Below are 14873 nucleotides of genomic sequence, written 5' to 3'. Positions count from 1 at the left end.
CACTGTCACCACAAGGTGGCAGTGCCATAAAACTAGTGAGTCTGGATCTATCTAGGAAAAATAAGTTTTGAAAGCTTGGGGTTGTATCAAAAATTTGTTCATGTTTTCCTCTCCCACGAAAGGTGGACGTGGGGGAGATTCTGTGTATCTTTCAGTACATTACTCTCCACTGCTTTCTGACTTGATCCCAGGTCTAGGTGCCTCTTCCTCTGCAGTGCTCATGGAGGGCAGCTCTCTCTAGGGCCTGGCTGGCCTGCGGGGAAGAGTTAGCCAGGCAAGTGTGATTTCTCACTAGGTGGTGAAGGTTGTGGTGCTGAACTGTGAGCCATCCAAAGAGAGGATGCTTTTGTCCTTCAAGCTGTTGGATGATCCAAAGAAGGAGCATCTGGGACACAGTCAGAAGAAAAGAAGAACTGTTAGCCCTGGACAGGTACCTGGACTTCTCCAGAGAAGCTGCTTTAGTTGGCAGTGGCAGAAAGTGGGGTGCCACTGACACGTGGGGCACTGGGACCCGTGGAGGGAAAGATCAAGGTAGCTAGATAAGGTTCTAGGGCTAGACAGAATTGAGGGTCTTGAAAGAGGGTTCTTTTCTGTGTGTCAGAGCAAATGGAAGCTGTCCAGGAAAGGAAGGCGCCATTATCGTATGGCTATTCAGCAGTGTCCTGCTGTCCTCTTTCCTCTCTGGTCTTTAGGACCAGCCTGTGAGACTACCTTTCCCTGGGACTCAGTGGAGGGCCTTGGGAGAGGAGTGATGCGAGCACTCAAATGGGTCCTGGTGTGTGTGCCCGTGCCTGGCGGGTCTTTGGGGGCAGTGGTGTGGGGTGTGGAAGAAAACTTCTTCTCTGATCTTGACCTCTCAATGATCCCTGGTGCTGGGACTTATCTCTGCCTGAGCCAGATGTGGTTGCTGTCTGCTCAGGACAAGTACCATTTTTTGTCTTTCTCTTCCTGAGTAGTTGGTGGATGTGAAGGTTTTAGAGAAGACCAAAGAAGGGCTGGAGGTGGCTGTCCTGCCCCACAACACCCCTGCTTTCCTCCCCACGCCTCATCTGTCGGACCATGTTGCCAATGGCCCTCTGTTGTATCACTGGCTTCAGACTGGTGACACCCTTCACAGAGTACTTTGTCTCAGCCAGAGCGAGGGACGTATTGTATCCTTTACTGGCATCTGGTGAGCTGTGGGCCCTTGGGGGAAGACTCTGGGTCAGGCTCTGCTCCGAACTGGAAACTCCATGGGAAAAAGTCTGTCATTTGACTTCAGAAATACCTCCATAAAATGAAACCAGTGACCAGACTGTATTTTCCCTGCCTTCCCCTCATGGAAAGTAAGAGGATTGAAGTTCTACCAGTAGATGCTCGTCAGGACAGAGTGGGAGTCTAAGGTGTCGGACAGGGGGCAGTGTGGCCTGCCAGGTCCAGTGGGATATCTCCAGTAGCACATCTTGCCTTCTTATATATAGTGCTTGCCCCTTGAGCTGGAACAATTAATGAGGCAGCTGCTGTCCTCCTTCCCAATACCCGTCCCCCACCCCGCCACCACCCCCATGGGGGGTCCGAGTATTCCCTTTGGTCTTGGTATGTGTACTTCAAAGGAGAACACTGCCTCTTTCTCACAGAATGTAAAATGAAATCTCTGTAGGGTGAAGATAGAGGAGGTGGGACAGAGTCGGTTAGTGTGAAGATTGTGGAGGATCCTGTCATGGTTGGTCCAGCTGCCAAACCACAGAGATGAGCCTGTCTCTTTTTGGTCCTCTTCAGTAACCTGGAGACAAATTAACAGAGAAAGGAAGAACACTGGGTCTTAAACTTGAGTGTGTATCAGAATCACCTGGAAGCCTTGTTTACACAGCTTGTGGGGCCCCACCCCAGAGTCTGTGATTCAGTAGGTCTGGGACAGTGCTTGGAAGCTTGTATTTCTTTTTTTTTTTTTTAAGATTTTTATTTATTTATTTGACAGAGAGAGAGAGAACACAAGCAGGGGGAGTGGGAGAGAGAGAAGCAAGCAGGCTTCCCGCTGACTAGGAAGCCTGATGCAGGGCTCAATCCCAGAACCCTGGGATTGTGACCTGAGCTGAAGGCAAATGCTTAATGACTGAGCCACCCAGGCGCCCCAGGAGTTTGCATTTCTAACAGATTCCAGGTGATGCTAGTGCTGTTAGTCTGCATGCTTAGAGAATTACTGTAGCAGTAAAGCGGGTAGAGTGGAAAAAGGAGATGGAGGGATGGTTATTTCATCTGCCCTTTCTGGAATGTTCCTTGATGAAGTGCCATTAGCTCCTTTGTAGGAAGCCAGCTTTGGTCTCCACCGTGGAGGGTGGCCAGGATCCTAAAAGCTTCGCAGAAATCCATCCTGGGATGCTGCTCATCGGTTTTGTGAAGAGCATCAAGGACTATGGTGTGTTCGTCCAGTTCCCGTCAGGTCTTAGTGGACTGGCCCCCAAAGCCGTAAGTTCAGCTCCATGCACAAGAGCCTTGGGGGAGAGATACTACAGTCATGGAACCTGAGAGTGGGAAGGTGCAGGATACCTTAATCCTTGTAAGATTTTCAGGGGCAAGGCAGAAAGGCCACCTGGCTGAGGGGAATGGGGCTGAGATTCTTGCCCAGCCATGTGTCCTGGCGCAGGGCTGTGTCCTGGAGGGAGGCGCGTCTTTACTTCACAGTACAGCGTTGGGTAGGTGGGCAGGGGCTGTGAAGACTAGTCTCCAGTGCCAGAATAGTGACTTACACTCTCAGCATGTATAGACACGGCTGTTAACTTTCCTGAGCCACTGAGTACTGGTTTTGCAACCTCTGGGGTTTTTGAGGCATCATGATACCAGAATACCTTGGAAGGATCCCCTCCACCACAGTGTCACTGAAGTCATGAACTTTTCAGACTGCAAAAAGTCTTAGTGACCCCATCGTTGAACCCCTCATGCCTGCTGACTAAACTGTGACCCAGAGTCGGAGGGAGTCTTAGCGAAGTCAGTGTAAGACGGTGGGAGAGCAGGTGGCCTGTGGTTTATTCATAAATACTTCCCTTCTATAGGTTTGTCCCCCTGACAAATTCCCTAGACGGCTCTTATTTGTATTCCCTGCCAGAACAATTTGAGAGAAGAGGGGAAGCCTGCAGAAACATGCATAGCACAGGGCAGAGGATTACCATCGGGTGTTACAGACGTGGCTTGCCAGTGATGTGCCTCCTTGGCTGAGTGCCCTCTAGAAGGCTGGGTTGGACGACCAGGGCCTTGCATGGTTTTCTGGAAGGGGAGTAGAGCTGTGCTCAAGAGAGGGCTGAGGAATCTCCCTGGCCTCCATCTCTCCCCGCTCCTTCCCCCACACATCCTTTCCTGGGGGCATGAAGTGAGTTGTCTTGATAGAGACTTCCTGTCTTTACTTTCTGCCCGCTCGTTAGATCATGAGTGACAAGTTTGTGACTTCCACAAGTGACCACTTCGTCGAGGGGCAGACAGTGGTTGCGAAGGTGACCAACGTGGATGAGGAGAAGCAGCGCATGCTGCTGTCACTGCGGCTGTCGGACTGCGGTCTGGGCGACCTGGCCACCACCAGCCTCCTCCTCCTGAGCCAGTGCCTGGAAGAGCGGCAGGGTGTGCGCAGCCTCATGAGCAACCGAGGTGGGGGCACGTGGGCCGAGGGGGTGGGGGGTGGGGAACGTCTGTTTTGAGAGAGAGGCAGAGAGAGCACATGAGTGGGAGGGACGGAAGGAGAGCGAATGGCAAGCAGGCTCCGTGCTCATCTTGATCCCACAACCTCGAGATCACTACCTGAGTAGCAATTGAAAGTCAGGTGCTTAACCAACGAGCCACCCAGGCATCCTCCCCCTTTTTTAATGGGAATATAACTTGTATAAACTGCATACATCATTTAAGGTATAATTCAGTAAATGTTTATAAAATGAAGACCCTGATTTACTCCCAGATTCAGATAAAGATCATTACCAGCATCCCAGAGGTCCCCCTTGTGTTCCCTCCCAGACCAAAGTCAGAACTTCCCCTAGCTCTGTGTCCTCAGGTTTGCATTTGTTGTGAATCCGTTCACGTCTTCATTGCTCACTTACTCAGCCAATACCTGGTGGATGAGAGAATGGATCAGGGACCTGCTGGAAGACTCTGAGGGGTTGTTATGTTGTTTTCTAAAGTTTCCAGCCATCAGGGAGGATTGATGGAATCCTGATGGGATTTGGGAATAAGAAGCTTGAGAGGATAGATTCTAAAATGAAGCAGTGAAAATTCAGAAAGCAAAGGAAAGTGTGTGTTTGTGGTATTTGTTGGCTACTTTCATGAGTGATGGCCAGGGAGGATCAGCAAGAGGTGCAGGTCTCTCTCCTGGCAATCGGAGTATTCACAGGCGTCACATATTTCTACCAAAAGTGATCTTACCTTCGCAATGCTCCAGGATTCTGCTCTCCGTGGGGCAGCACATTGCCGAAGGAAGAGAACGGTGAGTATTGTTTCTGCTTGTTAATCCCGTTTCCTTTGGGTCTCTCTGGCAGACTCTGTGTTGATCCAGACGTTGGCTGAGATGACACCCGGGATGGTCCTTGACCTGGAGGTGCAGGAGGTGTTGGAGGATGGCTCTGTGGTGTTCAGTGAGGGCCCCGTGCCTGGCCTGGTTCTGAGGGCCAGCAGATACCATCGGGCAGGTGAGCACTGCTATTTCGCCTCTAGTGGCTCATGGGGGAAATTCTTCGTCCATTCTTCCCTCTCTTGGGTACAGAATTCCCAAATGTGTAATGTAGAGGAGCTGAGTCAGTAGAAAATGTTGGCATCCCTGTCTTATAGCTATGTAAATCAAGACAACTGAGAGCGGGCCAAAGAAGGTCTAAGTATGAATCCTATTGTTACAATTGGGTAAATCTAGATTTTTATGTATCAGGTTGCATAAATTAAGGCACACCTAAATTTGAAGTATGGGAGCTACACTTTTGGTTTTCCTCGCTCATATCATCCCAGGATGGATGTCCCCTTTTCTTTTTTCTTTTTTTTTTTTTTTTTAATTTATTTATTTGACAGACAGAGATCACAAGTAGGCAGAAAGGCAGACAGAGAGAGAGGGGGAAGCAGGCTCCCCGTTGAGCAGAGAGCCCAATGCGGGGCTCGATCCCCGGACCCTGGGATCATGACCTGAGCCGAAGGCAGAGGCTTTAACCCACTGAGCCACCCAGGTGCCCCTCCCCTTTTCTTTTTTGTCCCCAAGGGCTTGCAGCGCTCTTGGAGAGACGCTTCCTTCCCTGCTCCAGGAGGGCGATCATGCTGTGTTTGCTTCTGCCCTGCAGGGCAGGAGGTGGAACCTGGGCAGAAGAAGAAGGTTGTCATCTTAACTGTTGATATGTTGAAATTGGAGGTACATGTTTCCCTTTGCCACGATTTGGTGAACAGAAGAGCTAAAAAGGTAAGCTGGCAATGACTTCCATTCCCAAGGTTTCAGAGGCATCAGCCACCTCTTCAGCCCCACACACTTTGCTCAGGGGTTTCAGTGCAAATGCCTGTGGATGAGGTGATCGTCTGCCTGGGTTGGTGTGGGTCATTCCCATACCTCTTCTCTGGTCTTGGTGGGGTTAGTAATAGTACCGACTTGCACTTTGGTGCCAATGATAAATGATGTGGTCCCCTGGCTTAGGGCCGGGTGGATAGTGTAAATGAGTGCGGTGGGCACAGCCAGCCCACAGAGGGACACAGATGATTCTCTTCCATCTGTTTGTTACCATGTGGGAACATCAGCATCTGCTGTTGCCGAGTCTGATTTTTAAGACGAGGCAGAATTTGACTTTTATTTGAAATAAATGTGGGAAATGTTGGAAACTGTTTTTTAAGACCTATAACCCAAACAAAACAGGTCTATGTATAGTTCTGACCTCCAGGCTGCTCATCCACATTCCCTCCCGTACACTTCTGTGTAAGAGAAGAATGGGTTTAAGGGGTGTCTCAACACATGTATTTTTCTCTGGATAATGTATGTATTTGGTCCTCATTTCAAGTGCGTATTAAGAGGGCACCTGGTAAGCGTCCCAACTCTTGATCCCAGCTCAGGTCTCCATCTCAGGGTCGTGAGTTTAAGCCCCACATGAGGCTCCACTTAAATAAACAAACAAATGAATAAATAAATAAATAAAGTACTTATTAAGCATCTAACTGTGTAGGGTAGGTGGAGAGAATTACCTAGGTATAATTCCTCATGTCTGGCTGCCTATAATTATAAGACATGGGGAAACAAAGAGAAATAGAAACAGTGTTGACTCCTCACTGAGTTTTCCTAACATCCATATTCCATATCTCCAAGTGAAGCTGGTGAGCTCATACATAAGGGTATGAGGGTCGGACTCTGAGGAAAGGGTGGGGTAAATGCCTCGTACACAATGAGCTGTCAGTGGTGACTTGTGAGTGGTTGGAAGGGTGAATAAACCAGGGGGGCACTGCAGAACTCCCAGAGTTGGGGACACAGTGTCTTTGAACTGTGCTAAGAATCACCCCAGTAACTTTAAAATTCTGATTTCAGAAGTTCTAGGATAGGACCTAGGAATCTGAATTCAAAGCAAAAGCTAAGTTCCAGGGATTCTGATGCGGTGCTTTGAGTTTAGTCAGGTCAGCTCAGTAACAGGAGAGGAAGCCAGGTGGAGGGAGTGAAGGCTAGTTCGTTACAACTCATCCCAACCCTGGTTCCCTGGACTCGGGGGGCTTCCACAGCCCCGGCCTGCCCAGTGGGTGATGACCGAGCATTTGTGCCCTGTAAGAAGTGGGGATGGCGGGTTTTCTGTGTTTTCCAGCTGAAGAAAGGCAGCGAGTACCAGGCAGTCGTGCAGCACTTGGAGGAGTCCTTTGCTGTCGCCTCCTTGGTCGAGACTGGCCACCTGACAGCTTTCTCCTTGACCTCTCACCTCAATGACACCTTCCGCTTCGACTCAGAGAAGTTGCAGGTGGGACAGGGTGTCTCCCTAACCCTCAAGACCACAGAACCAGGAGTGACCGGTTTTCTTTTGGCTGTTGAGGGGCCAGCTGCTAAGAGGACTGTGAGACAGACCCGGAAGGACTCTGAGACCATCGATGAGGACGAGGAAGCAGATCCAGCTCTGGTTGTGGGGGCTGTAAAGAAGCACACCCTGTCCATCGGGGACATGGTCACAGGCACTGTCAAGTCCATTAAGCCCACCCATGTGGTTGTGACACTGGAAGACGGAATCATTGGTTGCATTCACGCCTCCCACATTCTAGATGATGTTCCAGTGGGCACATCTCCTACTGCCAAGCTGAAAGTTGGGAAGACAGTCACTGCCCGAGTGATTGGTGGGCGAGACATGAAGACGTTCAAGTACGGAGGCTTTGGGAAATGGGCTGGTTTGGAGGGGACATTGTTGTAATTGTGGGAGAAGGAATGGGCACTGAGGCAGGCTCAAAAAAGTTGTGCACGAATCAGATTTTCTTCTAGTTAGCAGAAATGTTCACCAAAAGAATCCTTTTGTCTCTTTTCCTTTGAAAAAATAATGGCATATGGTGCAGTGGTTAAGGGCATTAGTTTAAAGTGAGAGAGACCTGGGTTCACATTTCAGGTTTACCACTTAAAATTGTGTGACCATGACTTAAGTAGTTACTTCACTCTGAGTTTTATTTTCCTAATTTGTAAAATGGGAGTATGGGCAGTTAGCACCTTTCGTGCAGAGGTTGAGAGAACATCTGGTACCCAGTGTGCCTAGCAGGTTGCCTGACGCAGTTACTGCTCAGTATACATCAGAGGTTGTAATAGTCCATTCTCCACTACATACTGTAGTCATCCTCCTTTTCTTTAAATCTATTTGCAATATTATTATTGTACCAGAAATCTTTGCTGTACTGAGAAAAGCAAAATATTTCTTAGTCTATAATTTGTATATTACTTTCAGTAACCGTACTCTCTAGACCTCCATTTCCTTACTTTCAGAGTAAAAGAGTTGGAGAATGTAGTCTATAAGGAAAATTCTACTCAGGGTTTACTAAGACAACGCTAAAGAGCAGATGAGTCAGCTGCCCAGCATTTGCTGCAGAGAGTGAGAGAGGAAGCCCTCAGACCTGACACGTCACCAGTTGGCACGCTGCCAGCGAGCAGGGGGGCTTTTAAGCTGGGTTTCCTGGGAGTAGAGAGAAAATCTGATCTCCAGATTATGGTGGTACAGAGAATAAGAAAAATGATTTGACCTTATTTCTTTCTCCAGGTTTCTCCCAATAAGTCATCCCAGATTTATTCGAACCATTCCAGAGCTGAGTGTACGGCCAAGGTGAGGGGAACCCCAGTAGCATGGTCTCATGGAAAGAGTGGGGGACTTTGGAGTCAGGAGCCTGAGTTCCTGCCAAGATTCTGCCAGCATTGTGACTTATTTTGCCTCTGTCTGTCTAGGTTGTTTTATTTCTCTAATAATGATATTAGGCTCTGATAGGGCTAGGTAGGGGGATTATAAGAAACTTAATGTAAAAGCTGTATTTAGGGTTTAAAATTCTGGTTGCAGTTCTTTTTGTCAGCATGTAACAAAAAGGCACATTTTTGGTCTCAGTTCAATTTTTTGGAACTCAGTAATTCCAAAAATAAACAACATGTAGCCAATACCCATTCTTTGAGTGTAGAGACTACTGCTCAGTGACTGGAATTTTAGGTCACATTCTAGTGGATTTTACAGAGGGGTGTTCAGTGAGGGATTCTGTGTGGAGGAAAAACTAGTTCTATTTAATGTTGGATCCAGTTTGTCTGGGATCATTTTTTTTTTTTTTTCCATTTTTCTTATTTAGTGTGATACTCTCTAGGTCCTTCCATGTTGTCACAAATGGCAAGATCTCATTCCTTTTTCCGGCTGAACTTCAGAGTAAGCCCTTTAGTTGCAGAATAGTGAGATTTGGTGGATGCACACACTCCTATTTGTTTACTGTGTGGGCTCCTTAGTTTTGTCGATTTTGATCCTGATCCCCTCCAGTCTTTGTCATGAAAACAGACCTTTGTTGTGAGTCCACCAGATCTTCACCTGAGGTGTGATGCCTTATTTAATTAAGAGTTGGGGTCGGGTAGTTTCTTCACCTTAAGGGGAGATACGTCCAGTTAACAAGGGTTGGTTCTTCTGAGTCCTCCCTTCTTGGCTTGCAGGTGGTTATCTTCTCTGAGTGTCTTCATGTGATATTCTCTTTGTGTATATCTGTGTCCCAATCTCTTTCCTCATTTTGCTTTTTTGTTTTATTGTAAAAATACAAGACATAAAATTACCCTCTTAACAGTTTTTAAGTTTGCGTCACAGTGTTGTTGACTGTGTGCACATTATTGTAGAACAGATCCCCAGAACTTTTTCATCTTGCATGGCTGAAACTCTATACCCGTAGAACAACTCCCCATTTTTTCCTACCCCCACCTCCAGCAGCTGCCATTCTAACTTCTGTTTCTTGCATTTGATTACTTTAGATAACTCATGTAAGTGGATCATGGTCAGTCCTTCTGGCTGGCTAGCTTCACTCAGCACAACATTCTGAAGGTTCATCCACATAGTAGCATGTAGCAGGATTTTCCTTCTTTTTAAAGGCTGAGTAATCAAGGCACCCGGCTGGCTCAGTCGTTAAGCGTCTGCCTTCGGTCAGGTCATGGTCCCAGGGTCCTGGGATCGAGCCCCACATTGAGGCTCTGCGGGAAGCCTGCTTCTCCCTCTCCACTCCCCCTGCTTGTGTTCCCTCTCTCGCTGTGTCTCTCTCTGTCAAATAAATAAATAAGATCTTAAAATAAAATAATATAAAGGCTGAATAATATTCCATGTACATATAGATCACATTTCTTCATCCATCCATGAACAGATATTTGGATTATTCTGGATCTTGGCTATTGTGAATAACACTGCAGTCAACATGGGTGTACAGATATCTTTTTGCGATCCTGTTTTCGGTTCTTTTGGATATATACCCGGAGGTGGGAATGTTGAATGATATGGCGGTTTTTAATTTTTTGAGGCTCTTCCATACTATTTTCCACAGTATCTGTAACATCCTGTAGTTCTGCCAACAGTGTGCAAGGAAGTTCCCTTTTTTCCACATCCCTGCCAATGCTTGTATTCTGTGTGTTTGATAATGGCCATCCTCACAGATGTGAGGTGAGATGTCTCATCCGTGGTGTTGGTGTGTATTTTCCTGATGGCTAGTGATGTGAAGCACCTTGTCCTATGGTTGTGGTCTTTTTTTTTTTCTTTTAAGTGAGGGAGAGGGGCAGAGAGAGAGGGTGAAAGAGAATCTTAAGCAGGCTGTATGCTCAGTGCCAGAGCCGACTTGGGACTTGATCTCACGGCTTTGAGATCATGACCTGAGCTGAAATCAAGAGTCAGACCCTTAACCAACTGAGCCACCTAGGCTCTCAGCTTGCTGGTCATTTTTATATGTTCTTTGGAGAAATGTCTATTCAAGTCCTGGTTTTTAATTAGGTTTTGTTGTTGCATTATAGGCTAACCCTAATAATAATAATAACAGTTACTATTATTAGTATTATCATAACTGGATTATGGCCCACCCTGACATTCTCATTTTAAGTTAATCACCTGTTTAAATTCCCAGTCTCCAAATGCAGTTACATTCTGAGATACTGAGGGTTAACCTGTCAACGTATAAACTTGGAGGTTGGGGTGACACGGTTTAGCCTGTAACAGAGGCATTCCAGTGCCAGCTCTTGAGTGACTAAGCTTTCTCATTCTACTGTATAAACATTATAGATACTGTATATAAATTACCTATTTCAGTGCCCAGCATGGAGATGTTCTGTATGTGGATGTTTTAAGAAATAACATTTTATAGGTGTTCCCTTCCTTAGGCCTCTCTCTCCACCCTCCAGAGGATGAATTACCCATTGTTCATTTGATATACATCCAACTTTTTCATATTTACATGTACATATATATATGTGTGGGTATATATACGTATATATACACGCATGTATGTCTACAAAATTACTTTGTGTGTTTTCAAACTTTACATAAATGGCATGCTGTACTTAATATTTTGCAACTTGTTTTTTTCACTTAAAATTTTGTTTTTGAGATCTGCTTTTGTGTTTGTAGTTAAAACAGTAATTCATCTTATGAATGTGCCCAACTATATATATCCTCCAACCGATGGAGGATGTTTAAGATGGTTTCCAGTTTTTCTCTATTATAAATAATGCCACAGGGAACATCTTTGAACTTGTTCCACTGTGCGTCTGTGCAAGGATTTCTGTAAGGTGGAATTATCTGGGTTATAAGGTATATGCATTTTAACTTTACTAGTATATGAAAGTTTTTGTTTTTCTATATTCACCAGTGATTACTATTATATGTGATAGTTGATTAGCATTACTTGTACTATTTTCTTGTTTGGTTTTGTTTTGGAAATTATTTGGTAAGCTTGGTGGGGAGTTCTGTGATTTTTTTTTTGAAGTGCTTTGTGGACTGATAACCACATCCCCTTTTTGCTTTACTGAGCGGAAAGGCAGTAATAATTTCAAGGTAGCATAGGGGACAGAGCCCTGGATTTTTGAATCAAGAGCCCTGACTTCAACTCCTGGTTTAATAATATAAAATGAGTTTAATAATATCTACCCTGACTCATGCACACGTAAGATTGTTGTCACATTCATTGAGAGATTATTTGGGAAAGTTCTGCAAACTGTAAAGCAATAGGTAAATAGTATTACAAAAGAAGTAGTAAAGCAATGTTGTTTCCTAAATTTTTAAAGATTGTAGGCTACCTACTTTATAGCTTGTTCATACCTAGGTGAATGAAGTGGAGGAGATAGTTGTCATGCAGGTATTATGACCATTCCCCTTGGAGGAAAGAAGTGGGCATGTGGGTGGTGTGCATGAACATGGGGGGTACAGTCAATCCATGGCGACGTGGGGGAGATGGTTTTAAGCTAGAAGCAGTACCCAGAGGTTGGCATACTCTTTCCATTGCTTTTCTTCAAACAGTGAGCTGGAGAAGGATCTCTGCACTGCTCTCAACACTCACTCTGTTAGCCCCTTGGAGAAGGTTAAACAGTACCAGGCTGGGCAGACTTTGATTTGCTTCTTGAAGAAGGTGAGTAGTGCACACTCTGCAGCATGATGCCGTCCTTTTTCAGAAGAAAAAAGGGAGAAGCTGGAGACAACAGCCATTAGCACTTAACATTTGCTTCTGTTTGCTACCATGTTGGTTTGTGGGAGACCAGAAGCCTGAGGAGCTAAAATTATGGCTCACGAAACACTTAGCAAGCAGCTCACAGTTGAACATGTTTATAGATTAATGATGCGAAAGGGAAAGAAAAAATAGAGAGCAAGATTTAAAGTAAATGTGCTGTTGGAGTCTAGATTTTTGTCTTTCATGAAGTTCAGGTACAATGCAGAATACAATGTACCTGGGTGCCAGATTATGTGTTCTAGCCCCAAGTGGAACAGGTGTTCATGAAAGGGAGAAAGGGAAGCGATCAGTGAAAGCTGTACCCGTTGGAATATATCAGAGAGAAAGTTGGATTGGGCTTGACATTGACGGATATCTCCTCTTCACTGCTGCCAGATTGTTCTTCCATAAGCATCTGGCTGAGCATGTCACTGATGCCCTTTAGTTACCTCTTGTGCCTCGGTGGGTTTCATAAACCCCTGGTATCTTAGAGTGGTATTTAAAGCTTTTTATAATCTGACCTCATACACCTTGTGTATCAGTCAGCCTGAAAACCTCCTCTTTCCCTTCTTGTCTTTATTTTTGTACTCAGAGTACCCTCTGTTCATTCCTATAACCCTTGAAGGCCCAGCACAGATATCCCCACCACCCCCGCCCCATATTCCTAGTTCACCTATGTATTCCCATAGCACAGTGTGTTTCTACTGCTCTGGTTATTTGCACAATTGTTTGACTTACTCTTTGTGGACTGTAATCTTGAAGGTAGGGTTTGGCTTTTATTTATCACTATAATGCCACGTACATAGTGGCTGCTTGATAAATGGTTTGTTGAATTCACTTTGAAAACTGGGGCTGCATGTTTAGGGCAGGACACTGTAAAGAGGGAAGAATCAAAATCTAAATTGATTTAGAAATCAGATGTTGAGCCCTGGCGAGAGATGATTAAACCATCACTCGGCAGAGCTGATCTTGGAGGAGTCTACAGAGGTTAGTGGGATTGTTCCTGCTGCTTGAGGACACCTCTGAGATCATTTTGCCTCCTGATCAGTTGAGGCACCAAGAGGGATGCATGGTCGGCTAGCCTAGCAGAGGCTCTGAGCCAGACTCTTGAGTGAAGTCTGTGAGAAGTGGAGATTGGACAGGGGCAGTAGGATGTAGGGGGTGAATTCCTGTCCCTTGGGAAAAATGTAGGATTAGGGCCCCTTCAACCATGCGATTTTTAGGAGAGTCTTCTATTTTGATGAAGGGAAAAGAAGATGTTTATATCCATCCCATTCCATTTCTCCTCCTATGTTTTTCTCCAGTACAACGTGGTTAAGAAATGGCTCGAGGTGGAGATTGCTCCAGACATCCGGGGCAGGATTCCCTTGTTGCTCACTTCTCTCAGCTTCAAGGTCAGTGAGCTTGAGATCCCTGGAGAGGAAATCGAGGCTCCTAAGCTGGCCTGTGTCTGGTGTGTGCAGTGGGTACAAGAAACCATGTACTTATCCGGGGATTGGTTTGGGACATACTTGGTATAGAGACTTAAATGCTAGTTTCGGGCAAATGACAGACCTTTTCTCCAAACATTAAAGGAATTTTCTTGTCCTTCCAGGTTCTAAAACATCCAGATAAGAAGTTCCGGATTGGCCAGGCCCTGAAGGCTACTGTGGTTGGCCCAGATTCTTCCAAGGCTTTCTTGTGTCTTTCACTTATAGGTGTGGTGAAAAATACTGCCTGGTCAGAGAAGGGAGAGGGTAGAAAGGATTGGGAAAGAGTCATCAGGTAGTGCCCAGGTTCAAGGATGCCTCTGGTATTGGAGTCTCACAAAAGGCTTTGTGTAGGGCTTGTGTCTTTTGGGAATACTTTCTTTGGGGGCTTTGTTCTCTGGCCTGTGTCAGTCTGCTACTGTCACCTTTTCTGACTTGGTTGGTTTTCTCAAGTCTCTCAGAAGGGGTTGTCCACCACAGGGCCCTGAGATTTCCTGACTACATGGCATGTTAATGTGGGTGTTGATTGTTTTGGTCTGCTCTGCCTAGACATCCCCAAGTCTGGGCAGCCTCTGACTTCCCCAGCCCGTGCTTGGCCAGTGTTCCAGCTTCTTTCTTCATTTGCCCTTCCCTGAATCAGGTTTATTCTCCTACCTACCAGGTCCTCACAAGCTTGAGAAGGGGGAAGTGGCCATGGGCCGAGTGGTAAAGGTGACTCCCAAGGAGGGGCTGACTGTCTCCTTCCCCTTTGGGAAGATCGGAAGAGTCAGTGTATTTCACTTGAGTGACTCCTACTCAGAGACGCCCCTGGAAGACTTCGTCCCCCAGAAGGTTGTCAGGTAGGCCTAGTTTGTTCAGTTTTTTCCTCTTCAGATCTATGTGGGATTGTAGATTTCTTTTTTTAAAAAATATGGATGTGATAGCTGATTTTGTACCAGAAGAAAATTGTAATAATAAAGGAAAAGTTCTGTTGCTGCTCGCTTTCTCTACCACTTTTCATCATTATATACCTTGGTTTCTATCTTTCAAGACTTTTACACACATGGAGGTGTACTTTTTTTAATGTAATAATAGAATTCCATTTGATATATTCTGCAGCTTGCTTTTTTTCTCGTAGCAGTTTATCATGGACTTTTTCTTTTCCTGTGCTAGTATATCTAAATCTACCTTGTTCTTTTTTTTTTTTTTTTTAAGATTTTATTTATTTATTTGATAGAGACACAGTGAGAAAGGGAACACAAGCAGGGAGGGTGAGAGAGGGAGAAGCAGACTCCCCACTGAGCAGAGAGC

The 14873-nt window shown here is 45.7% G+C and overlaps 1 protein-coding gene across 1 annotated transcript in view; it reads left to right on the top strand.

Annotated features, from left to right (window-relative positions):
- The window catches only part of PDCD11 (programmed cell death 11), a 44139-nt gene that overhangs the window by 19397 nt on the left and 9869 nt on the right, over nt 1–14873 (top strand). The window contains exons 15-26 of the mRNA XM_080822723.1: nt 296–430; nt 957–1151; nt 2275–2445; nt 3396–3615; nt 4494–4643; nt 5277–5392; nt 6765–7306; nt 8184–8246; nt 11928–12036; nt 13419–13508; nt 13709–13811; nt 14245–14422. Of these exons, the coding sequence (XP_080678849.1) occupies nt 296–430; nt 957–1151; nt 2275–2445; nt 3396–3615; nt 4494–4643; nt 5277–5392; nt 6765–7306; nt 8184–8246; nt 11928–12036; nt 13419–13508; nt 13709–13811; nt 14245–14422 (2072 nt within the window). The remainder of the gene's footprint in view (nt 1–295; nt 431–956; nt 1152–2274; nt 2446–3395; nt 3616–4493; nt 4644–5276; nt 5393–6764; nt 7307–8183; nt 8247–11927; nt 12037–13418; nt 13509–13708; nt 13812–14244; nt 14423–14873) is intronic.

The sequence above is a fragment of the Martes martes genome, assembly GCF_963455335.1.
Source record: "Martes martes genome assembly, chromosome: 14".
Taxonomy (NCBI): Eukaryota; Metazoa; Chordata; class Mammalia; order Carnivora; family Mustelidae; genus Martes; species Martes martes.
Note: the sequence above shows the minus strand (reverse complement) of the source record. Positions and strands in the feature narration are given on the sequence as shown.